The sequence below is a fragment of the Phyllopteryx taeniolatus genome, chromosome 21, assembly GCF_024500385.1.
Source record: "Phyllopteryx taeniolatus isolate TA_2022b chromosome 21, UOR_Ptae_1.2, whole genome shotgun sequence".
Lineage (NCBI taxonomy): Eukaryota > Metazoa > Chordata > Actinopteri > Syngnathiformes > Syngnathidae > Phyllopteryx > Phyllopteryx taeniolatus.
In genome coordinates this window covers 14,118,554-14,142,299 of record NC_084522.1, presented here as the reverse complement: position 1 = coordinate 14,142,299, position 23,746 = coordinate 14,118,554, and the positions used below count along the sequence as shown (strand labels likewise).

Genomic DNA, 23,746 nt, shown 5'->3' with positions numbered 1-23,746 from the left:
TTTTCGAGGTGGTGATTTGATGTAAAAAAAACAAAAAAAAGAAAGAAAAAAAAACAAAACCACGGATCTGATAATCGAAAAAAAGCCATTTCATTTCTCACTCCTTTTCGCAAGGTGGCGATAAATGCTCAACTAAAGTTGTTTCCCAAGCGGCATTAAATCAACAGAAACTGAAAAAGAAGAAGAAGACGAAGAAGACGCCGAAGAAGAAGAAGAAGAAGAAGAGGAGAACGAAGGAGAGGGAAAAGGAGAAAAATTGCTTCTCAAAATCTTGTTGGTTTGTGGATATTTATATTAGTCAGTAGTCGTCGAGGTGGGAACGCTTTGATTTCAGCTCTAACTACCTCTCAATGCTATCTGCGCTACAAACTCGCAGGCCCAACGATTCTGAAGACGAGTGTAACGTTAAATCAGGTAAGCTAGTCAAATGTACCGCATTGCTTAACGCATCCATTTATGCATGTTGACATGTCACAACATAATCGAAGCGTTTCAGCAGCGGAGTGTGGGATTTTTGTTTCTTTTCGTCGTCACTTTACCACAAGAGTGCAATGATGAGCCTCGCAATTTTAACAGTGCTACTGTAAGTAGAAACAATAAGGTTGAGCCTATTTTTGTAAGGATATTTTTAGCAACATGGCTTGAAATACATTTGAAATGTGCAGTACTTGTTACTGTATTATAAAAAAAAAAATGTGTCGCTTTGTCCATTTTGGGGTTTTGTGTGGTACTTTTTTCACGCACGACGTTGTTCCCGCTCTTGGCTTTTTACGCCTTTGTAATACAAACGAAACAAATGTAATCACAATAGTTTTGTTAATGTAACAAGTTGTGTGTTCTTTGGACAGAAATATATATATATATATATATATATATATATATGAGAGAGATTTAGATATAGAAATATTGTATGTAAAACATTTTGAAATTACAAAAAATTTTCAAATTGACAATGCAAAAAAAAAAAACAAATACACACATAAATTGATAATGAATCAGTTCCTGATTTGGTGTGTAACAGAAATTAAGCAAAAATGTTGATCATTTTTTTCCCAAAATAAAAGCAGATTTTTGCAAATGTCTTATTTCAATGAAACAAAATAAGTCAGCTGTCATGCAGGACTACAGGAATCTGAGAATATTTACAGTTGAGAAGATGAAATTCCGAGGATTTAGACAATTTTAGGTTAAAAAAGTTAATCTAATCGATTAATCGAAAATGATCAAGACAGTTGACGATTAATATGATCCCCGATTCGTTGTTGATTAATTGACTGGTGGTTGCACCTCAAAAAATCTATATTAGATACTTAATTAATATATACTGTTAATGCTAAAATAATAACATACATAATTAGACCATGTAAAAAAAAAAAAGACTATCCAGCTGCAGCAACATTAAGTGCGTAGTTGGTGCAGGCTCTGCTGCGGACACCTTAATCAGATAATAATGTGCTTTACTTTTTTAGTTTTTCTTTAACTTTTCTGTGAAAGAAATTGTTGAATAGCAGCGATTAGCTTAAAAGGTTGTACAACAAAATATGTTAACGGTACTATCATTTTTGGTCCGGGTCAGTTTCATGAATTAGTTTTTTAAATAATGCTCTTGGACCAAAATTGATAAGCAGTGCCTGATTTTATTTGTTAAGTTTTCATACTGAGCATTGTGGGGTTTTCTTTCTTTATGGACTGATGGATTCTGTATGTTTTAGTGGAGATGATGGAGATGGATGATCAGTTGGAGGTGACGATGTCACAGTTTGAGGAGACCAGTGCAAAGAGGGGAAGGTTTGAATTTGGTAAGTTGTGGTTGAATTTTTCATGGAAAAACAATCTTAATGTTCTATCGTTTATGAAAAATCCATTTAAATTTACTTGTCTACAAATATTCTGGTATTTTGTATGTGTGCTTTTATCATATTCCCTTTCATTTTTATTTTTATTTTAAGAAAACTTGCCTGAATCCCAATGTGAGTCAGAACCTTCCACAAGTGGATCTCCGTGCAAAAGGACACGCTTGGAATACGGATTATCAAAAAGACTGGAGGTGTCTTTGGTCAGGCTTCCTGATTATAAGATCAGCGCTCTTCGACCACCGACGCCTCCGCAATTTTACAGCGAAGATGAATCTCTCAGTAGTTCAGATTCTGATATGGATCAACATGATGAATCCAGTGATTCGGATAATCCATCAGCAAAGAGATCAAAAGCTAAAAAAAAAAAAAAGTCACCAATATTGGTAAGTACTTCTTATTAGACTTTACACCAATTTGATCGGTATCGGCCGATAATTAGCATTTTATGCTGAGCGGCTTTAATGTCATAATTCACCGATTGATCGGCTCCGCAAAAGACATTTACTCCACGTCGCCGTCGTGTACAGTATATTCGAATCCAAAAGCTAGTTCATTTTTAATCTTGTCGCGGGTCTTTCTGACGTAGGGCTGTAAATATCTGACTACCAATAAAGTTATTTTTTTTAAAAACATGTCGGCGGTGTGAGACAGACAACACTTCTGAGACAGACAACATGTAATGCGTGGATCAGACTACAAGACAAATTTGGTGTTTCACGATTGCACTATGTCACGACTGCAATAAAATCTTGTATTCCGATACCACCGCATCCCGTTTTTTACGATCACTGGGCTTCATCTTGTCAACTCAAACGCGACCGGATACACTTGTTACCATGGCGACGACAACAATAATGGATTGCGCCGTGCGTTTATAAGAACAAAATGGGGGAAAACGTGTGTTGGTTGTCACCGGTGCTTGGGAGAGGACGTTCGTTTAAGGCTTGCTTGAGGTATGTTCACGTACTTTTAATACGATACAAGCTAGTGCTAGCACTAACGGTTGTAAGCGAACATGCAGGCGTTCTGTTGAATCATGCTCTGAAGTTTTGGTGTGTGCGAAGAAATTTAAGGCACATATTTTACAATTGAAAAATCTCACGGCACACCAACAAACAAACATGTCACAAAAAGTGGATACATTAATTACTGTATTTACTTCCTGCCATCTAATAGAAGACCATTCATTTGTTCTGCCTGTCACTATGCCTCACTGGCATAAATGGCTGAACAAAGATACGTTATTTATTGTAAATATATTTCTTCGAGCAATTAAGTACACAAGTATTTACAGTTAAAGGAACAAGTGATTCAAAAAAATCCTGATCGTGTCAAGCCTACTTCATATCCTACCAACACCTGCCTACAACGGACAGGGTTAGAAATACTCCCCAAAAAAATTGTGTACCATTTATTGCAATACAAAATAATTTTTTATAGCTGTTCTCGAGTAGCCTACTAAAAACTTTTTCGAGTTATCAAGTGTTCAGATGTTAGATTTTTGTTGTTGTTATTATTATTTAAATAAAATATAGTTTTAATTTTTGCTTGGTTAAAGAGCAATTCTGAATACACAAGAAAAAAAAATCAGCCATTTCACTTAATCCTTTTTTAGATCACTTTTTTTTCTTAACTTCATATTGAGCAGCAAACTATTTTCTTGTCTCTAAACAGTTTCAGTGAGGCAAGTACAAATAAAACACAAATATGAATAAATTTCAGTTTAAACTTTGCAATTTCTGTAAGGATAAAAAAACAAAGCATTAAGAAAGGCATAAACAGTATGTGTTGCGCACCTTGAGCAGCTAGCATTTTAGCATGTTACATAATACAGTACAGGTTCATGGTTGCGTTTATTCGCTTATAGACCAGCTGACTAAACTCAAATGAAGACACCTCGAGGAAGCACATAGCTACACAAATTACACAATGGCATAACATGAAGCAATACTTTACTAGTAATGCAGAGCTTAGAACGACATGAAAGAATCCTAAATGTTAGCCGACGACGGCTGCGGGTGTCACGGAATGCCACGGAACACGCATAGCCAAGCTTACAGCGAACTTGACGTGCCAAATGAGAGAGAGCTGGTCACCGCTTAGAAAATGGTTTTACTTACACTAAATTTGAAACACATTCATCACATATTGATTAGGAGACAAAAATGGTTCCACACGGTGTAAAACCTTTTTCTTTTGGGCTCTGTATCTCAATGGCGTTATCGTGTTCGTGTTTAGGTAACTGACGGCTTTGTGGTTAATTCACCTGATTTTCATAGCAGTTCCCACTGGCTGATGGTGTAAATGGGAGTGTGAATAGTTGTTTCTCTGTGTGCCTTGTGATTAACTGGCGACCAGTCCACGATTCAGAATCCCTTTCGCTTGAAGTCAGCTGGGATAGGCTCCATCTCTGAACATAATAAGGGGTATAGGACATCGATGGACAGCTATTCACATTTTGTGCTAACCCCTGTTTTTACAGACCACACCCCCATAATTGATTCATCAGCATTTGCCTACGTGCCTCAAGAAACAAGTAAGACGCGCCCTGACCTCCCCGAGGAGGAAATCAGCGTGGGCTCGACCGTGCTGGCCAGGAAGAAGAACTTGAGGTGGCAACGGGGGCAGATTGTGGAGGTTGTTACTAAAGGTGGGAATAATTTAGAACTTACTTTTGAAAGGTAATGATATACTCTATGGGTACCAACTGCTCTCACGCTGCGACATTTCCCCTTGTAATTAAATTGGGAAACATTTTTATTGAAGTCAAGTTGAGTTTTTATTATTATTTTTAAATCACCTTTGAAAAAGCATTTTTCACCTTTTTGTTTATTCCACATGCTGTAATTACATGTGCAATGTTCATTTCATAGTAATTAAGGGTTAGAACTTAGGAGAAACTTATTTTCTTTCCCCTTTTTAATGATAGAAAAACAAATAATTCCCTTTTTAAAAAAACAAGAGCCTTATCTAGGATCAACCTCCACAGAAATACTAGAAATGTTTTTTCTGTACAAATGGTAAGAAAATAAGTGCTTCCTCTGAAATAAATGTCGCCAACACACAGCAGTCCCTTTATTGCTTCAATTAAAATAGGAGCTATTTCAAGTATTATCTGTTGTCAAAATCTTTGTGTGAAATATGTAATATACAGTGCTTTGAAAAAGTAATTACCCCTACCCTGTTTCAGTTTTTTTGTATATTTATCACACTTAGATGTCTAAGATCATCGAACCAATTTTATCTCACAGGGATAACAAAAGCAAATAGATCTAGTTTCTGAATGATTTATTTTTATTTAGGGGGGGAAAAATCCAAACCTATGTGGAAAACGTATATGCTCCTTTAACCTAATTACTGTAGGGTTTTTAAGCATGAGCTCCTCGTTTAAGACCAGAGCATCAGTCGATTTAAGTCCAGACTTAGGCTTCAACACATTTTTTAAAGCATTTAGAGGTGATCTTGCTGGTATGTTTCGAGTCGTCGTCCTGCTCCAATAACGAAGAGCGCTTGACTTTGAAGGCATGAACTGATGGCCTGATGATCTCTTGCAGCGTTTTGTGGTAGACCGCACATTTCATTGTTCCATTTATCACAGGAAGTTGTCCAGGTCCTGAAAAATAATTCAAGCAACTCAAGACCATCACACTCCCCCCCCCATGTTCCACTGTTGACATGATGTTTTTGGTCTTGGGCTCATCAAGATGTTTCTTGGCAAATGTCAAAAGATCCCTATGTTTGCCCTGGAACTCTTCCATAGATGCCATTTTTGCCCAGTGTCTTATGACTGAGTCATGAACACTCTCCTTAACTGAGGCCAGTGAGGCCTGCAGTTCTTCAGATGTCGTTCCGGGTTCTTGTGTGACCTGGATGTGTCGTCGTTACACTTGAGTCAATTTGGTTGGCTGACCACTCCTGACAAAGTTTATCACTGTTCCCAGTTTATTTCATTCATGGATAATGATTCTGACTGTGATTTGCTGATGTCTCAAAGCTTTGGAAATGGCTTTGTAACCTTTTCCACCGTGATTTCAAATCCCTTGTTTCTCATTTGCTTTTTAATTTCTTTGAATTGTTTTCTATTTGATCTTGGAGTCTACTTTGTCTGACAGGGCATATTTAAGCGAGGTCTTGATTCAACAAATCTGGCAGTAAACAGGCCTGGCTGAACTCTTTCCAAACGTTCCAAAAACTGGTTAATCACAGTTTAACAAGGGAGCCAATTACTTTTTCCACATAGGGCCAGTTAGTTTTAGATTTTTTTTTCACCTTAATAAATAACATTTTAATTTAGAAACTGAACTTTGTATTGACTTGGTAGGTGTCCTTGAGGTATTAAAATTAACTGGATGATTCAAAACATTTAAGTGCAATAAATGTGCAAAACAACCCTCAGAAATCGAGAAGGGGCAAATTTTCTTCACAGTAAAAAAAATTCTGAAGTGTGGAAAGGGCAAATTATTTTTCACGGTATATCACTGATTGTGTTATTGTTTTTTTTTTTTTGTCATTATAGAAGATGGACGATTAAAGTACAAAATTATGTTTGACGAAAAGGGAAGGAGCCTGGTGTCAGGACACCACATCGCTTTTGAAGTCACACCCAGGCTGGAGCAGGTGTACGTCGGTGCACGTGTGGTGGTCAACTGTCAGGATGACACGACTCGGTTCCGAGCTGGTATCTTGGCAGAGCTCCCCACCAGAAAGAACCGCCTAAGGTGTGTGTGTGTGTAAGGAGCATGTAAAAAAGAATTTTCACAAGTTCCAGTTATGTTGGTGATTATCTGCTAATTTCCATTCTTCATGATGCAATTATTCTAACTTAATACTCTAATTGGTTAGTAAAAAATACTGTTAGAACATGGAAGTGCAGTGCCCACGCCACAGTAAATGTGGCACATGTAGTGCAAGTGAGTGATATGGCTGTGCCATATCATACCATCCACAATTGTAATAGTATTTTTTTTCTCCACCATGCCAAAATGTAATGTAGTCCATACACGCTCATCATGGGAACATACTGGGAACTGGGAACAGTCATACTAACTAAAACAGATATGATTGTGACATGAAATGTATATCCGTCACTCGTGTCTTGGTGTACAGCCAAAGGTGCACACAGCTTCTCTTCTTCACTCCTCTCACTAGCACAATGAATACATATTGGAAGTAAATGTTTTCAATTTAGTTAATCTTGGAAATATTTGTAATTTCAAGTACAGTTCAAAATTGTGTAAGCAGTCACACAGTACGAAAAAAAAAATATTGGAAAATGTGATACATTTGTAAATGAATCAACCCGTAGCCCTCTGACTAGTAATTGAATAAAATCATGTGTGTAGCTGCTCTTGGTCCGAACGAAGAAAGCAGAAAAGCTCGACGGGTGCCAAAAAGTCCTTTTTATTTACTTGGCACTGTGAAACTAAACATGCAGAAAATATTACATTACAAGATGATCCGTAGTGAAAATCAATTACGGCAAAAAATCCAACTTACTTATATTACTACTTTCCACTATACAAATTCATAATTACATGATTTCTACAAGTTTTGCTAAACCAACACATAACTGCCTGCTAATTAAACTTTCTGCAGCGTTAAATGTCTGTCAATCTGAGTACATGTACACCAAAATGTGCGCCATTTAAATCCCAACCCGATCAACACAGCCTCTGGCGGAAACAAACGCATACAGATTATAAATACAGAAATATGAATAGAAATGGGTCTAAAGGGGAGGCAGTTACAATGAGGTACATTTTAGATGCAGTGTTTTGATTTGAAACTCAAGTTTGAGTGTTAAAGCGTGGAGTGCTTCAAGTAGTTGTTTTTATTTGGAAAAATCACATTTTTAAATGACCAAAATTTTGATTCCATTTTCAGGTTTTTGGTGTTCTTGGATAACCACAGACCTGTCTATGTTGGCTTAACATTATTTTACCTGGTGTGCAGACCATGTAAGTTTGACAGTTTCATACAGTACTTACTATAACACCTGACTTCAATCACATAACTACATAGAAAACTCACTTTACGCATCGGCCGATATTTTGCATTTTTATGCAAATTTATATGATCGGCTGTAATGTCATTAGAGGTGCAACTATTAATCGACAACTAATTGATTGTCAAATTAATAGATTTTTTTATTATCGATTAATCATTTAGAGACCTTGTTTAACTTAAAATTGTCTAAATCCTTGGAATATTGGCCTCTCAACAGAAAATATTTATGATTATCTTTGTGTTTTAGCAAAATGAGAAATTTGCAAACATCCTCTTGTACTTCGGAAAATAACGATCAACATTTTTTGCTGATTTTCCGACAGATGTTAAGGACCAAACCGATAACTCTTTAATCATAATAAATTTCTGTTTGTGCATTTTCTGCCCTATCAATTTGAAATGTTCAGATTTTTTTAAACAAAGGGATGGAAATTAAAGTTTTTTTATTTTTTATTATATATATATATATATATATATACACACATATACACATTTAAAAAATATATATATTTTTTTTAAACCGATAATCGAAAAGGTGCGATTGACTGGCAGCCAGTTCAGGGTGTACCCCACCTCTCGCCCGAAGATAGCTTTTATAGGCTCCAGCACGCCCGCGACCCTAGTGAGGAGAAGCGGAACGGAAGATGAATGAATGAATAATTGAAAAGGTGGCTGGCAAAACTCCTTGCCCGAGACCGGCATCCTGAGTAAAATTGGTCTAGAACCGCCACTGATGCGGAGCTGTAGCCATCCTCCCTTTTCCCCTACTTAGCTAAAGTTAATGTGTAATAAACAGTTACCATGTTCATTTAGTGTGTTACTGCTTTATAATAGTGTGTAGGGATGCACAATATATCGTTGGCGCATCAGTCATTGCAATGTATGTGTGTGCAATAGTCACATCAAAGGGTCCTGCACAATATTAGTGTATTGATATGCAGTTGATCAACTGTAATATTAATAAGTGACCAACAGAGGGACCTGGTTGGACATGCTAATAAGATTAGCATTGATGTTCCAGTAAATTGTAACCTATCAAATAACACACACGGACCAGCCCAGATTGTTATATCATAGAGCTTGCCGTCTAAATCCCCAATTGCTATTCGGATTGAGAGTAATGAGAGAATAGCGAATCACAATGGAATCATTCTTCCTTGTATTATTTTAAAATAAAGATGTCATTGCCCAACAAATGAAAAATCCAATTTAATTATTTGAAAACTACGTATCTATAGCCCCATGGTTAAGTCCTGGTTAAAGTTTTTTTGGGGTTGCAGAACACCACAAAGGACACATGATGCATTTTGGCTGGGTGCGTTTTAGCAACAGTTTATCTTTCCGGAAAAAGGAAAAACACTCCCTTTTAGTTGAAATGGCTTACTTTGACCAGGATCCCTCGCCGCATTGTGGCCGAGGTCTGTTTTTAGACGGTGCTGTAAAATGCGTAAATCCACGCTGGCTGGCAACATCTACTTCTACTAAGCAAGCATGTTAGTTTAGCTGCTAGTTAGCGGTATCTCTTGTCAATAATCTGCAGAGATGTGTTGAATAAATCTTAACTTTATCCAATTCATCTGCCGCGGTTGCAGTCTGCCATGAACTTTCATGAAGCTCCTCCTCATTGGATGCTTCCTTCCTTAGAGATTCTCGTCTCAGGGGCCGTCTCAGGATTCATTTGATCCACACAAGTATATTAGGAAAATATTTTTAGATAACCTTTTTTTATTTTATTTTACAAAACAACCTCAAATATTTCTTTAAAAATAATTGCTTCAGTTTATCATCTACATGTGCATATTACCTGATCACAGTGATTGTATTTAAAGACACAAAACTTTACATCAGAGGTGTTTGGAACTGAAAAATATAGTATTGTACTTAAAATGAAATCAACTTCAATAACTTTCAAATGTATCCTGTGGGCTGAATTAAACCCCCTCACAGACTAGTTTGGGCCCGTGAGCCGTACGTTTGACAACCCTACTCTAAAATACCTCTATATACAGATCTCATTAGATTGTGACGTTTTCCACTCCAGGGTTTCTTGTACCGTATTTTCACGACCACAAGGCGCACCGTATTAAAAGACGCAGTCTCAGTTACGGGGTCTATTTCTGTATTTAACACGTACATAAGGCGCACCGTATTATTGGGCGCAGGCATGGTAAAACATACGGTAGCATGCATGCACGCTAAAACAATGTTTTTAATAAGGCAGCGGGAGCAAAACTGAGTTCGGTTCTACTTTATTGACGTATTTAACAATGTACTCGTTATTTTTTTGATCAATCCTAATCCACAAATCCATCCAAGTCCTCATGTTCTGTATCCGAAATGAACAGCTGGGCAAGTTCTCCAACAAACACGGCAGGTTCGAGTAAGTCTCGTTGCCGTGCGGCTCCTCAGAAATGATGCCGGCTTTTACGAAAGCTCGAACAACAGTCCAAGCAGACTAACGTGTCTGCCCAAGCATCCACAATCCGTTCACAAATTGTGGCGCAACTCGCTCGGCGCTGCCTCCTAGTCTTAGTAAAGGCCACCTCGCCTTGTTTCCGCGGAAACTCAGCTTCGTCTTCTTGACTTGGCGAAGCTCATTTTCCTGCTTCCTCCACTTGCGAACCATGGATTCGTTGATCTTGTATTCTCTCGCGGCTGCTCGATTCCCATGTTCCTCCGCGTAACTGATAGCTTGCAGTTTATACTGTGCTTCGTAAGCGTGTCTCTTCGTAGGTGCCATTTTCGGGGGTCCTTAGCCAAACCGATGTTGTTTTGCGCAATGCACACCCCGGCACTATAATACCTACTGGGGGCGTGGCTTTAGCGTCCTCCGTCACGCACCCTTCCCCCTGCATGCTGTCCTCAGCCACGTCTGCTTTTCCTCTGTATAAGCAAACGTGTCGGCAGGAAAGGCTCCCAGTCAGTCAAGCGGTCAAAAAAAAAAAAAAAAAAAATCAAGCGGAGCGCTCATCACACAACATTTATAGATGTTGGAACTCAGTGCACACATAAGGCATTGTAAGGCGCCCTGTCCATTTTGGATCAAATGTAAGACTTTTACGTGCACCTTATAGTCGTGAAAATACGGGAGACTTCTGTCGTGGTCTTCAAACTGCATTTGGTTTTAACCTGCATAACTGTGTGGCAATTACAATGCTACCTTTGTCTCCCATCAGTACCAGACCCCACAGATGACATTCAGGACGACACTCACAAACGTTTTATGAAGCAGTACATAAGGGACTGGCCTTACCCTCATTTAACTCAGTACAAGCCTGGTCAAAATGCCTCCGTGGAGTTTAATGGAGTCCAGCAGAGGTGCAAAGTGGAGATGGTCGACTGCAGCTTGATAATGGTGGTTTCGGAGGTTCGTCGCACCTTTTACTTGTCCATTTGTCTAATACTCATACTCCTTTGCCCGATTGGTTTGGATGACACTGGTTATTTTGTCATGCCCTCAGTGTAATCAGCACAAAGAGTGGATTCACCGTGGCTCCTTACGACTGTCGCATATGCCGAGGTTTTTGGAACTGAGGAGACGAGAAGCTGAAGCAGGTGAACAGTGATCTGGCTCCAGTTACAAGTCTGTCATTGTAACTACGACCTGACTTTGAATATCTCTGGAAAATACCTTTTTTTTTTTTTTTTTTTTTTTTTGAACCGTAATTGGCTGACTTTTTATTTGTTTGAGTTAGATTTCTCTCCAGTGAATTGTACAAATGTGCTTGGTGAATTACTGGGTGGATTGCTATATTTCAATTTAAACAACTATTGAAAGATTTTTGTCAGTGTTTAGGGTTTGTTTTTCTGGAAAGCTGTAAATTGTGTATATAGTCATTCCAGAGCAGCTGTGTTTTAGGCAACCATGTGCATTATATTTAATGCAACTGAGGAAACCCAGTAACAATAGAGGTTAATGCATCTTCCGAAGTTTTTTTTTTTTATGATTTTTTAATTTTTTTTTTAAAGTACAGAGGTTCACCTGAAGACAAAGACTAATGTTCTCTGTTGTGCATTCTTATTGATAAAATGTTATACAGTGGAACCTCGGTTTACGAATTACCAGGTTGATGAACATTGTGGTTTACCAATGACATTTTTACAGAAAAATTACCTGTTCAAGCTCTATTTATAACTGTCTTGGGATGGCTGCAGAGGCTCAATTGTGGTTTTCCTCATGCCATGTAAACATTGGCTCCATCATGCGTCGTTAATTGCAGCTGTTTATTTCCTCGAAATGGGCATCAGTATAGTGAAGGTATTTCCTTATTTTTATATCCTACAGTATCTATTTTTATCCACACAGCTATAAAAAAAATAATTTCTAACTTGGTTCTGGTGCTGGAACGAATTAATCCGGTATATGCGCAACCTATTTCCGCATTCGGTGAAACAGGTCGAAGCACTTACTCTTCGCTCGGATGAATGGGGAAGAGGACTGACAAAACGCCATAAGAACTTTTAAACATCTGCAGGCTTTGTGCGTGTTTACATAAATCATATTTGTGTAAATAACTATGTATTTACCCTAAGACACCAGCCATAAAGAAAACACAATTTTAGCAAGTTCAGTTTCATACACAGGAGGTTCGCTGACCTGTTTTGTCGTTACATTTCGCAGATAGCGAATTGCAACATTATCTTAGTTTGCTAATGTTTTGATTCGTGAACAAAGTCAGAACAGATCAAATTCGTAAACCAAGGTTCTTCTGTATTTAAAGTATTTCATGATGTTTTTAGTTGCTACATGTTAGAATTTTGTTCAAAAACTGTTTAAATTGAATTGTATGCAGTTCTTGTTCCTTTATCCATCAATGCTATTATTTCTTGTATGTTGCAGCATTTACAATATCCTAATAAAACAAACTGAAAGTCATTGTAGAAAATGTAGAAATTGCCTTTTCTGGGGGGGGGGGGAGTAGCAATACCAAATGTATGTCAAAAATACTTTTTTTTTTTTTTTATCACGACCAAATGTTCCATGATTTGGTCCATAGGTGTTTCTAGACTGTTTTTGGAGGTGCTCAAGGACCCCCTAAATTGCATCCCCGCACCCCTAAAATTTGAAAGATTTTCATTTTTTGTTTCAGGAGGCACGGTAACCAACTGGTTAGCACATCTTCCTCACAGTTCTGAGTAGCTGGCTTCAAATCCGGCCTCACCTGTTTGGAGTTTGCATGTTCTCCCCGTCTCTGCGTGGGTTTTCTCCGGGTACTCCGGTTTCCTCCCACATTCAAAAAGATGCATGGTAGGTTAATTGAAACACTAAATTGCCCGTAGTTGTGAAAGTTTTTTTGTTTATACAACCCCAATTCCAATGAAGTTGGGACGTTGTGTTAAACATAAATAAATAACAATACAATGATTTGCAAATCATGTTGAACCTTTGTTTGTGTGTCCCAATGATCCTAGGAGCCAATATTTCAAGATCCATTTTTGATATTTTTACTACTCCATGTGGCTCAACATCTAAATAACCTTGATAACCAAAACGTCTGCTTGTTGAATCTTCCCTGATTGGGTCCAATAATGCATAATGGATCACAAAAAGGCATGTCGTTCGTACATATGACCACGGGGGGGCAGCCGTGGCTTGAATGTTGAATGAAGAAGACGACGACCCATCATGCATCACTGCGTGTAGTTTTTCCGGGGATGGAAAAACGTCCAAGGTGAGGCTGGTTTTCGTGTTTCGTTTTTATATCGTTACTGCACGTGAAACGCATGGCACCATACATGAACATCGTATCCACAAGCGACAAATTGGGACCAAAAAACGTACCTACGGGTGGGTGTATCTGGGCCTTTGCGTTCTTATTGCCGACCGCCATTTTCAGGTTTGTTGAGTTTTAACCCTCGCAATACAATAATAATGATTTAATTTTACACACATTTTGTGTCGTGATGCTTATGTTGCGGTCACTCGTCTATCACAAGACAAAATAGGGTGGATGAAACCTTTAAGGCTTGCCCAAACTCGTCTTCTTGGATCCCTCTCTGATCAACTGAAAACGACCTCGACATACAAACCGGACCTGAAACAGAAACTTGGCTTACCGTTTCCCCCCCCCCCTTTGCTAGCCGAGTCCTTCTCGATAGACTTTAGTAGTTTCTGTACGTTTTCCCACAGGTTTGTGTGGAAAAAAAGACATCCAATGTTTACATTCGTATACTGTACCTCTAAAGTGCTATTATTGCAACAGCAATAATCATGCTACGCTCACAATAACAAAACTTTCCATTGAGAAATTGTCTGTTCACGAATTTGACAGTATTCATTGTCAGATTTATTATTATTTTTTAAAATTTAAAACATTAGAAATAGCATACTGTCTATTAACAGTGATTATGTATTATTAATTGAGTGAAAAAACACAAGTGAAACCAGAAATTCAGTAACACTCTGAAAGGCAACGCTGGTTCAGAAACAGCCAAATCAAAATCAATACGATAATCATGGGACTGCTACATAGTTTCTTTTCCTCCACTTTGCAAAGCATTCTCACGAAGCGGCGTGGCTTCACATTGCCGTCCCAAAACAAAATTTTAAGCACAACGGTGCATTATTTTGTACCGATGCAAGACCACAACGATATCGTGAATATTGTGACATCACTTTTAGTTCCAAATCCTTGCTTGCAATCACGCCTGCGCTCAACTAAAATCTGTCTCTTTGCATATTTCAGTGATTATGGAGGGGAATGAGATGGCGATGACCCAAGAAGACCTCCAGAGTTGGATTTCGGAGACTGTACAAAATATGGGCGTGATCCCCCCTGATGTGCTGGAGCAATGCAATCTTTTGCAGCCTCTTCTGGAAAAGTGGAAGAAACAAGCTGACCGACTCCTGGAACTCAGCAAGTGAGTGTGACGTGACGCATGTACAATTATTCTTTGACTTATGAATTGGAGCAGCGGTCATTTTCAAAACCTGGAAAAGTTGTAAAATTATCCTTTCAATGGTGCGCCCTTTTCCAAACAGCATAGCCACTGTTAATTCACAATATAACAAGGGGAGCCATTACTTTTTCACACAGGGCCAGATAGCTTTGAATAGTATTTTTCCCTTAATAAATAGCGTCACCTTTTAAAAAAAAAAAAAAAAAGCATTTTATGTTTACTTGGGTTATCTCTTTCTGATATTTACTTGTTTGATAATCTTAAACATTAAAGTGGGGAAACTATGTAAAAACATACGAATTTGAGAAGGGGTCCAAGACTTTTTCACGGCACCGTAGATCAAATTATTTCTCTCTTCTTGTATATGAGAGGTACTTTGGTTTTCATTTCTTCCTCCTTTCTCCCTTCGGTACGTTGGTGTCTTGCAGCTCTGTGGCAGCGTATGAAGCCATCGTGAAGGAGCAGTACGCTTTTCTGGGTTGGGAAGACACAGATGATGATGAGGATGTCATCGAAACGAGGATGTCATCCAAATCAAGTCATCGTGACGAGGAGGATGTCATTGAAATGATCTCATCGGAATCGAGTCATGATGAGGAGGATGTCATCGAAATGAGGCTGTCATCAAAATCAAGTCGTCATGATGAGGAAGATGTAATCAAAATGCAGATGCCCTCGAAATCAAGTCATCACGAAAACCATGCCACCAAAATCAAGTCATCAAGTGCTGGTAAATTAGTAAATGAATTCATCCAAAGCCAATATTTCCACCAAGCAAGCTACTTTAGTTTGGCTCAGACCAATAGAATTGTTCAATTCATTTGTGTTCATGATGTCCTTTTTCTATTTGCAGGGATCTCCCCTTCATCGCCATGTGATTCTGAAGTAGACGTTTGTGGTAGTCCATCAAGACGTTGCACTCCTATACCAAACGGCAACTTAAATGACAGTGACGGCCTTGTTAAAGTCTCTTTAACGAGACAGGCAAAGGTTGTCTTGACCAGACTTCCTGAATGCGAACTTCAGGCTTCACGTCGGCAAAGTCCTGAAGATTGCAGCAGTAACGATGAGCACTCAAGCCTTGTTGAATCTCAGTCAGATCACAGAATAAACGATTCAGATTATGTAGTGGAGCGCTCATCAAACAGTGACTCTGAGTTGAATGACAGCACAAATGATTCCGATTATTCAGTGGCGCCGTCACCAAACAAAAGACGACGTTTCAACGTTAAATGGCCTGTGAAGAGTCACGCGAGGCAAACATCACAATCATCAGTGGACACGAAGACAAAGGTTGCCAAAAAATCCTCATGTAAAACAAGCCCAATAACGAAGGACACCGTGAGCAACACTAAGACAGTGGATATGCAAAAATCCTCCTGTAACTCAAAATCGAAAGACAATGACACTGGGAGCAAAACTAAATCGGTGGATACACAAAAATCCGCTCGGAAATCAAAGTCAACAGAAAATGACACTGGGAGCAAAACTAAGACACTGAATAAACAAAAATCCTCATGTAAACCAAAGTCAACAGAAAGTGCTATTGTGAGCAACACTAAGTTGGTGGATTCACAAATATCCTTGTGCAAAACAAACTCAACAGAAAAGGACACTGTAAGCGAGACACTGGAACCCGTCCCAGACAACAGAAAAGGTAAGGGCCAAAATTCAACGCACCACCCACCCATCTCATTCCGGTACACTTGTGGTCAGAGTTGCTGTTTTTATGTCTTGTGTCATTTAATGAGCGTTTGAATTTCCATTGCACTTACAGTAGAAACTGTGTGCGTAATATCAACATGCTGCCAGTCACCAGAGGGATCCTGTAAGGTGCCCACTAAAGTGCCCAAAACTAAGATCGAAGTCAATCTGAAGGTCTTGGCCAAGATGAAATCCATGTGTTGGCTGCCAGGGAAAGTGGTGGGAATTATCAAAATGGGTAAGGAGAATTTATGTTCTGGTTTTGTACAAGTAATGGGTTCAAATATATAATATTTATATTTCAATATAACAATACTCACAGGCATTTATTATTCATCCTGTGCAACAAAAAAAAAAGAGAGTAATTTTACACCAATTTACTGCGTCGTAGTACAGTAGAAGAAGAAGTCTATTCTTTTTGTTTGCATGAGTGTATTATACATGTATTAGCCAGAAAGCGCAGCACACTGAATTGGATGCAGCATTACATCGTGAACCACAGACTGTTTAATGCTTTACACTCCATTTATGTGATTTATTTATTTATTTATTTATTTATTTTTTTTTAATATAAAGTTTTACTTCATAGAGGACTATTTGTAGGTCACTGATGGTGTAGTGGTACACTCGCCTGACTTTGCTGCGGGCAGCGTGGGTTCCGTTCCGACTCAGTGACGGTGTGAATGGTCGTCCGTGTCTACATGTACCCTGCGACTGACGGGCGACCGGTTCACGGTGTTATAGTTTGCCTTTTGCCCGGAGTCCGCTGGGATAGGCTCCAGCGCACCGCAACCCTAACCAGGATGAGCGGTGTTGAGAACGGTTGGATGGATGGATGGATGGATGGATTACTATTTGTTCTTATCAAAAAACAAAATGGTTCAGATGGTTTTATTGAACAAACGGTAACAAAATAAGCACATTCGTACATGACGCCCAATCACTCAACACACAGGCTAGCAAACCGTTACCAGCTAACCCGAGCTCAAGACAGCCAGCTCTACACTCTCATTCGCCGTCTCCCACGTCACTCACCGAGCAAAGCCCCACTTTTTAAAGCCACTAACACTCAAAGTCACTGATAGGTTTTGTAACTTGAGGATGGAAGTGGACAACGATACTTGCACCTCAAATGCAATTTTGTTTGTCTAATAACAATGGAAAATCAATCTTTATCTCATTATTCGATTCAGCCATGGGATATAGGTAGAATATTCCATTCTAAAAATATTTGAGAGCTGCAGCCCTTGTGCACTACTTCCCCCTCCTCAGCTAACAGATGGTGGAGCAGACCTCCTCAAATTCCTCTTATGCCCAAATGTCTGCCTCAGCGACCACCAAAGCTACATTCCCTCGGCTTTCTCCAAGTCCCACAGGCCTAAAAGGCCCGAAAGGACCCCTTCTTCATCCCTCAAAATCAGAATTTGACGTTCTCTGGGAATTGGGTTTACCCTGGAGGCCAGGCTGTCACAAAATGAAAGTGTGCTTCTTTTTTTCCTGTAGATGATAGGCTCAAATATAAGATCCAGTTTGACAACGACACCAAGTGCCTCATCTCCTCACACCACATCGCCTTTCGCGTCACATCCAAGCTGGAGTACTTGTACGTCGGCGCTCGAGTGGTGGTCGGCCGCAGCGAAGATGAAGTTTTCCGGCCAGGCATTGTGGCAGAGCTTCCAAGCAGAAAGAACCAACAGAGGTATGCTAAATACATCGTGTGCATAATCTTTTGAAGAACTATAAACAACTTCTGATTCAACGTGTTGTTTAGGTTTCTGGTCTTTATTGACGATCAGACACCAGTGTACGTCGGACTGCCTCATCTTCACCTGGTGTGCATACCTTGTAAGTTTGGGCCTTTTTCTATGAGCGCAGAGCATTTATATGAGGGGCAACGTTGGAAGACGTGGCCATTTTAAAACTTAAACTGCCCCATGAAGAATAATACTAACACTAGGGCGTACTTTACAGAAAGTGTTTACCTTGATCAAAGGTTTATATATTGTTTAGAATTTGCTTTCATTTTAAGCACTCATAAACACTGTACATAAACTAAGTTCTAATACTACTTATATTTTTCAACATGTTGAGGGCTGACTGTTGGTTTGTTTAAAGGTCAGAGTGTAAGGATTTTATGTATATGTGTACGTTTATGTATATGTTGTGTGTGTGTGTAATATATATACATATATCTATATGTGTGTGTATAATATATATATATTATATACACGTGTGTGTATATGTGTGTGTATATATGTGTGTATATATATATGTGTATATACATGTGTATATATATATACGTGTATATATATATATACGTGTGTATATATACGTGTGTATATATATGTATATATATGTATATATACGTATATATGTGTGTGTATGTGTGTGAGTCAGATCAGGGTTGGGAGAAAGAATGCTGTGTTGCTGTGTGTGTGTGTGTGTGTGTGTTTGTGTATATACAACCCCAATTCCAATGAAGTAGGGACGTTGTGTTAAACATAAATAAAAACAGAATACAATGATTTGCAAATCATGTTCAACCTATATTTAATTGAATATACTACAAAGACAAGATATTTAATGTTCAAACTGATAAACTTGTTTTTAGCAAATAATCATTATCTTAGAATTTTATGGCTGCAACACGTTCCCAAAAAGCTGGAACAGGGTCATGTTTACCACTGTGTTACATCACCTTTTCTTTTAACAACGTTCAATAAATGTAACTAATTGTTGAAGCTTTGTAGGTGGAATTCTTTTCCATTCTCACTTGATGTACAGCTTCAGCTGTTCAACAGTCCGGGGTCTCCGTCGTCGTATTTTACGCTTCATAATGCGCCACACATTTTCAATGGGAGACAGGTCTAGACTGCAGGCAGGTCAGTCTAGTATCCGCACTCTTTTACTACGAAGCCACGCTGTTGTAACACGTGCAGAATGTGGTTTGGCATTGTCTTGCTGAAATAAGCAGGTATGAAAAGACGTTGCTTGGATGGCAGCATATGTTTCTCCAAAACCTGTATGTACCCTCTCAGCATTAATGGTGCCTTTACAGATGTGTAAGTTACCCATGCCATTGGCACTAACACCGCCCCATACCATCACAGATACTGGCTTTTGAACTTTGCGTCCATAACAGTCCGGATGGTTCTTTTCCTCTGTGGCCCGGAGGATACGACGTCCACAATTTCCAAAAACAATTTGAAATGAACTCGTCGGACCACAGAACACTTTTCCACTTTGCATCAGTCCATCTTAGATGAGCTCGGGCCCAGAGAAGCCGGCGGCGTTTCTGGGTGTTGTTGATAAATGGCTTTTGCTTTGCACAATGGAGTTTGAAGTTGCACTTACGGATGTAGCGCCGAACTGTATTGACTGACATTGGTTTTCTGAAGTGTTCCTGAGCCCATGTGGTGATATCCTTTACATATTGATGTCGGTTTTTGATGCATTGCCGCCTGAGGGATGGAAGGTCACGGGCATTCAATGTTGGTTTACGGCCTTGCCGCTTACATGCAGTGATTTCTCCAGATTCTCTGAACCTTTTGCTGATATTATGGACCGTAGATGATGAAATCCCTAAATTCCTTGCAATTGTACGTTGAGGAACACTGTCCTTAAACTGTTCGACTATTTTCTCACGCACTTGCTCACAAAGAGGTGAACCTCGCCCCATCTTTGCTTGTGAATGACTGAGCAATTCAGGGAAGCTCCTTTTCTACCCAATCATGGCACCCACCTGTTCCCAATGAGCCTGTTCAGCCGTGGGATGTTCCAAACAGGTGTTTGATGAGCATTCCTCAACTTTCTCAGTCTTTTTTGCCATCTGCTTTTTTGGAACGTGTTGCAGCCATAAAATTCCAAGTTAATGATTATTTGCTAAAACAATCAATTTTATCAATTTGAACATTAAATAGCTTGTCTTTGTAGTGTATTAAATTAAATATAGGTTGAACATGATTTGCAAATCATTGTAGTCTTTTTATTTATGTTTAACACAACGGCCCAACTTAATTGGAATTGGGGTTGTATTATGATACTAAAAATCATAATACAACCCTGAATCTATAATCTATAAATGTTGAACTTTTTGAATGAATTATGGAAATAAATCTTTCCACGATATTCAGATTATTTTGGAAAGGGTCTGCATATATATTTATGTATGTATGTATTTATGTGTGTGTATCTATTCAGTCCCCTCAAAGTACTGGAACGGCAAGGTCAATTCCTTTGTTTTTGTTGTATACTGAAGACGTTTGGGTTTCAGATCAAAAGATGAATATGAGACAAAAGTTCAGAATTCCAGCTTCTATTTCATAGTATTTACATCTAGATGTGTTAAACAACTCAGGACAGAGCACGTTTTGTTAGAACCCACACATATATGCAGTGGGGAAAAAAGGTTTTTACTCAGCCAGCAATTGTGCAAGTTCTCCCACTTAAAAAGATGAGAAAGGTCTGTTATTTTCATCATAGGTATACCTCACCTATGAGAGACAAAATAAAAAGAAAAATACTGAAAATTGTCTGATTTTTGTAGAATTTATTAGCAAATTATGATGGAAAATAAGTATTTGGTCAAAATTGTAGACCTGCACCAGGCTGGGAAGACTGATTCTCCAATAGGTAAGCAGCTTGGTGTGAAGAAATCAACTGTGGCAGCAATTATTATAAAAGGCTATATAACAAAGTATTGAGATGAACTTTTGTTATTGACCAAATACTCCTTTTTGACCATAATGTGCTAATAAATTCTTCAAAAAGCAGACAATGAGATTTTCTGTTTTTTTGTTGTTCCCTCATTTGATCTCTCACAGGTGAGGTATACCTATGATGAAAATTACAGGCCTCTCTCATCTTTTTAAGCGGGAGAACTTGCACAATTGGTGGCTGACTAAATACTTTTTTTGCCCCATTGTATATAATGCAATTATGTTATTAAGCTAATGATGTGTGTATGTATATTGTACTTGTGTACATGTATGCGTGCATTCATTCAGAGTAGCTTTCCCTGACTCATTCTTGTTCTGTGACAGTGGAGGACCCTATGGATGACATAACCAACACTTCTCATCGGGATTTTGTGAAGGAATATATAAAGGTCTGGCCTTACCCTCCCCTCGCCCAGTGCAAAAATGGACAAAGCCTAAATGTGGAGCTTGATGGAGTTCAGCAAATCTGTGTGGTCCTGCTGGTCGACTGTAGCCTGATGCAGGTCCTCTTTGTGGTCAGTATAATCACAATATTGCTTTTCTTCTTACAGGAATCCGAGCCCTGCTGCGAATAGGGAAGATCCACAAGTATTTGTCCACTCAAATTGCTTTGTAATTGGCTATAGATGCCACATAATGGTGGCAAAGCAGTGTTTTTGTTTACATGAAACTCTTCAACTCACTGCGACATAATTCCTTGACACCAAGATGGCACAAGACGGCAGGAAAGCACAATTTTGGGCGAAATGAAACTCCTCAATTCACTTCACCGTAGTTCCTTGACACCAATATGCCACAAGATCGCACCAAAGTAATACAGTATGAGGGGCAAGAGGGCGCACGGCTCTCTCAAACAAACGCTGTGCGCCCTCAAATCCGCGCATGCTTTCCCAACTGTGTTTACTCCGATTCATGCTGTGTGCCAGTTTGATCAGTTGTCTGCAGTGAGACTGTAGTCATGGCCACAAACTAATTTATCGTTTAAGGCAATATGTTAATCTTTATGATTTAAGTGCCTTAAACGTTATAGATTTTCTTTTATTTTGTATATGCATTTGTATAATGTTGTTTGAGGAGTTTTGATTTACGTGATTTGCGCTGTGTGACGATCGTCAAGGTAGCGTCAGTCCGCAACCAGAAGTGGTGTAATTTTGAATTTCAATATGAGAGCAAAACCAGAAGTGTTATGTTGGTTACTTTAATGTTGCTAGCTTAACATCGTTTTGACAGCTTTCCTTTGTAAAGTCTACTTATGGATCCTATCCCTATGTTATATACGCTTTGCATTTTTTTCTTTGTCCTTCTCTCTTCGAAAACCACACCCATACAACTAAACATATTTATGGAGAGAAATTGTATTCAAGGAAAATAATTGAAGGAGAAAGAGTCACAAATTTAGAATTTGCAAGTGTTTTAATGCGTGCCATATAGAGGTGCAACGATGACTTTATAACCACTTTTGATAATCGGTTAATAGATTAGAGACCTTAGAATTGTTCAAACCCTCAGACTTTCAGCCTCTTAACAATACATATTAATAGTTATATTTATTATAATAAAGCAGACTGATTATATCTGTGTTTCATTGAAATAAGACATTTGCAAACATCTTTTCATTTGGAAAACAGTTTTTAGCTCATTTTCTGGCATGTTATGGACCAAACCAGTAACTGAAGCAATCAATTTAGGTTTGGGCATTTTTTTGCACATTTGTGAAGTCCAATCTGCGAATATATATAGGGGTTTCACTGTTTAAACATGTATTATTTGAGGAAATCAAATGTTTGTGTTCGTTTTGTCAATTTTAGGGAAGTCAACGTAAGGAATGGATCTACAGGGGCTCGTGGCGCTTGGAATACATGGCTAAAATGAAGGACTTCATGTTTTTGGACAATGGAAGCCATGTGACCTGAATTTCCGCTGTGTCCAATCACAGCCATCATCAGTTTTTGGTCAGTCATTTCAGAAGTAGCTGAAAGGTAAACTATTTTAATAGCAATTTCTTGTATTGTTTTATTAAGAATAAAAAACATTTCTTAGTTTTTGTCATGCCTAATTTGACACAAAAGACAAGTTGATCCATTAGGTACACCTGAACATATGGTCAAATACTGCGGCTTTTCCTCTTCAGCGTGGGCCAGCTCGTCTACAAAGCGATCCAGCGGCATTTGCCTTGGTCAGTGTGCAAGAGGCAAGAGTTGAGGCAGACAACTCTTCACCCCTGCTCACAATGCCCTGATCATTGGACAGTTCCTAGCCGAGAGAAACAAAAAACGTGCTGGAGCAACCTCCATATTCACTTGACCTCGCTGTTTTTTGTTTTGGTTTTTTTTTCCCCCCACCCCTCCTCATCCAGGAGGATTACTCCAAAGTGGAAACCTGCAGTTTGGATATGAACTACATACTTTATTACACCAGTCCTGGAGCTTTGCTGACACTTAGTACATCCACTCTTAACTAGTGGATGACTTTCAGGGGAGCCAAAGTATTTAGTCTTAAATCTTACAAGACGCTATTGTTAAACTACACCTTCCGGTAAATCAGGTGGTGTATTTTGAGAAA

At 38.8% G+C, this 23,746-nt stretch overlaps 2 protein-coding genes across 4 annotated transcripts; both read left to right on the top strand.

Annotated features, from left to right (window-relative positions):
• Window positions 1-158: 158 nt before the first annotated feature.
• On the top strand, window positions 159-12,738 carry LOC133470799 (histone-lysine N-methyltransferase SETDB1-B-like). Its single transcript, XM_061759635.1, has 8 exons — window positions 159-414; window positions 1,713-1,799; window positions 1,950-2,239; window positions 4,339-4,506; window positions 6,373-6,574; window positions 7,740-7,813; window positions 11,039-11,229; window positions 11,324-12,738. The coding sequence occupies exons 5-8, from the start codon at window positions 6,399-6,401 to the stop codon at window positions 11,426-11,428; spliced, it is 546 nt and encodes a 181-aa protein (XP_061615619.1). The 5' UTR covers window positions 159-414; window positions 1,713-1,799; window positions 1,950-2,239; window positions 4,339-4,506; window positions 6,373-6,398; the 3' UTR covers window positions 11,429-12,738.
• Window positions 12,739-13,296: 558 nt separating this feature from the next.
• On the top strand, window positions 13,297-23,698 carry setdb1a (SET domain bifurcated histone lysine methyltransferase 1a). 3 transcript variants are annotated; one of them, XR_009786123.1, is made up of 10 exons: window positions 13,297-13,534; window positions 14,549-14,723; window positions 15,191-15,492; window positions 15,616-16,419; window positions 16,540-16,704; window positions 17,970-18,165; window positions 18,238-18,311; window positions 21,509-21,699; window positions 22,993-23,163; window positions 23,316-23,698. XR_009786123.1 is itself a non-coding variant. In XM_061760328.1 (9 exons), the coding sequence occupies exons 2-9, from the start codon at window positions 14,554-14,556 to the stop codon at window positions 23,095-23,097; spliced, it is 2,007 nt and encodes a 668-aa protein (XP_061616312.1). In that variant the 5' UTR covers window positions 13,297-13,534; window positions 14,549-14,553; the 3' UTR covers window positions 23,098-23,226. The 3 variants fall into 3 exon arrangements, 2 of the variants coding, with proteins under 2 accessions (XP_061616312.1, XP_061616313.1); XM_061760328.1 differs by lacking the exon at window positions 23,316-23,698 and having other exon boundaries at window positions 22,993-23,226; XM_061760329.1 differs by lacking the exons at window positions 13,297-13,534; window positions 23,316-23,698 and adding an exon at window positions 13,552-13,699 and having other exon boundaries at window positions 22,993-23,226.
• Window positions 23,699-23,746: the final 48 nt, after the last annotated feature.

Bases quoted from the DNA above. Each gene is read 5' to 3' on its own strand.
- LOC133470799 (XM_061759635.1), top strand. From the start codon at position 6,399: ATGTTTGACGAAAAGGGAAGGAGCCTGGTGTCAGGACACCACATCGCT. The intron at 7,814-11,038 runs GTAAGTTTGACA...GTCTCCCATCAG, and splicing joins TTACCTGGTGTGCAGACCAT to TACCAGACCCCACAGATGAC. The intron at 11,230-11,323 runs GTTCGTCGCACC...TCATGCCCTCAG, and splicing joins TGATAATGGTGGTTTCGGAG to TGTAATCAGCACAAAGAGTG.
- setdb1a (XM_061760328.1), top strand. From the start codon at position 14,554: ATGGAGGGGAATGAGATGGCGATGACCCAAGAAGACCTCCAGAGTTGG. The intron at 14,724-15,190 runs GTGAGTGTGACG...GGTGTCTTGCAG, and splicing joins CGACTCCTGGAACTCAGCAA to CTCTGTGGCAGCGTATGAAG. The intron at 16,705-17,969 runs GTAAGGAGAATT...TTTTTCCTGTAG, and splicing joins GGTGGGAATTATCAAAATGG to ATGATAGGCTCAAATATAAG.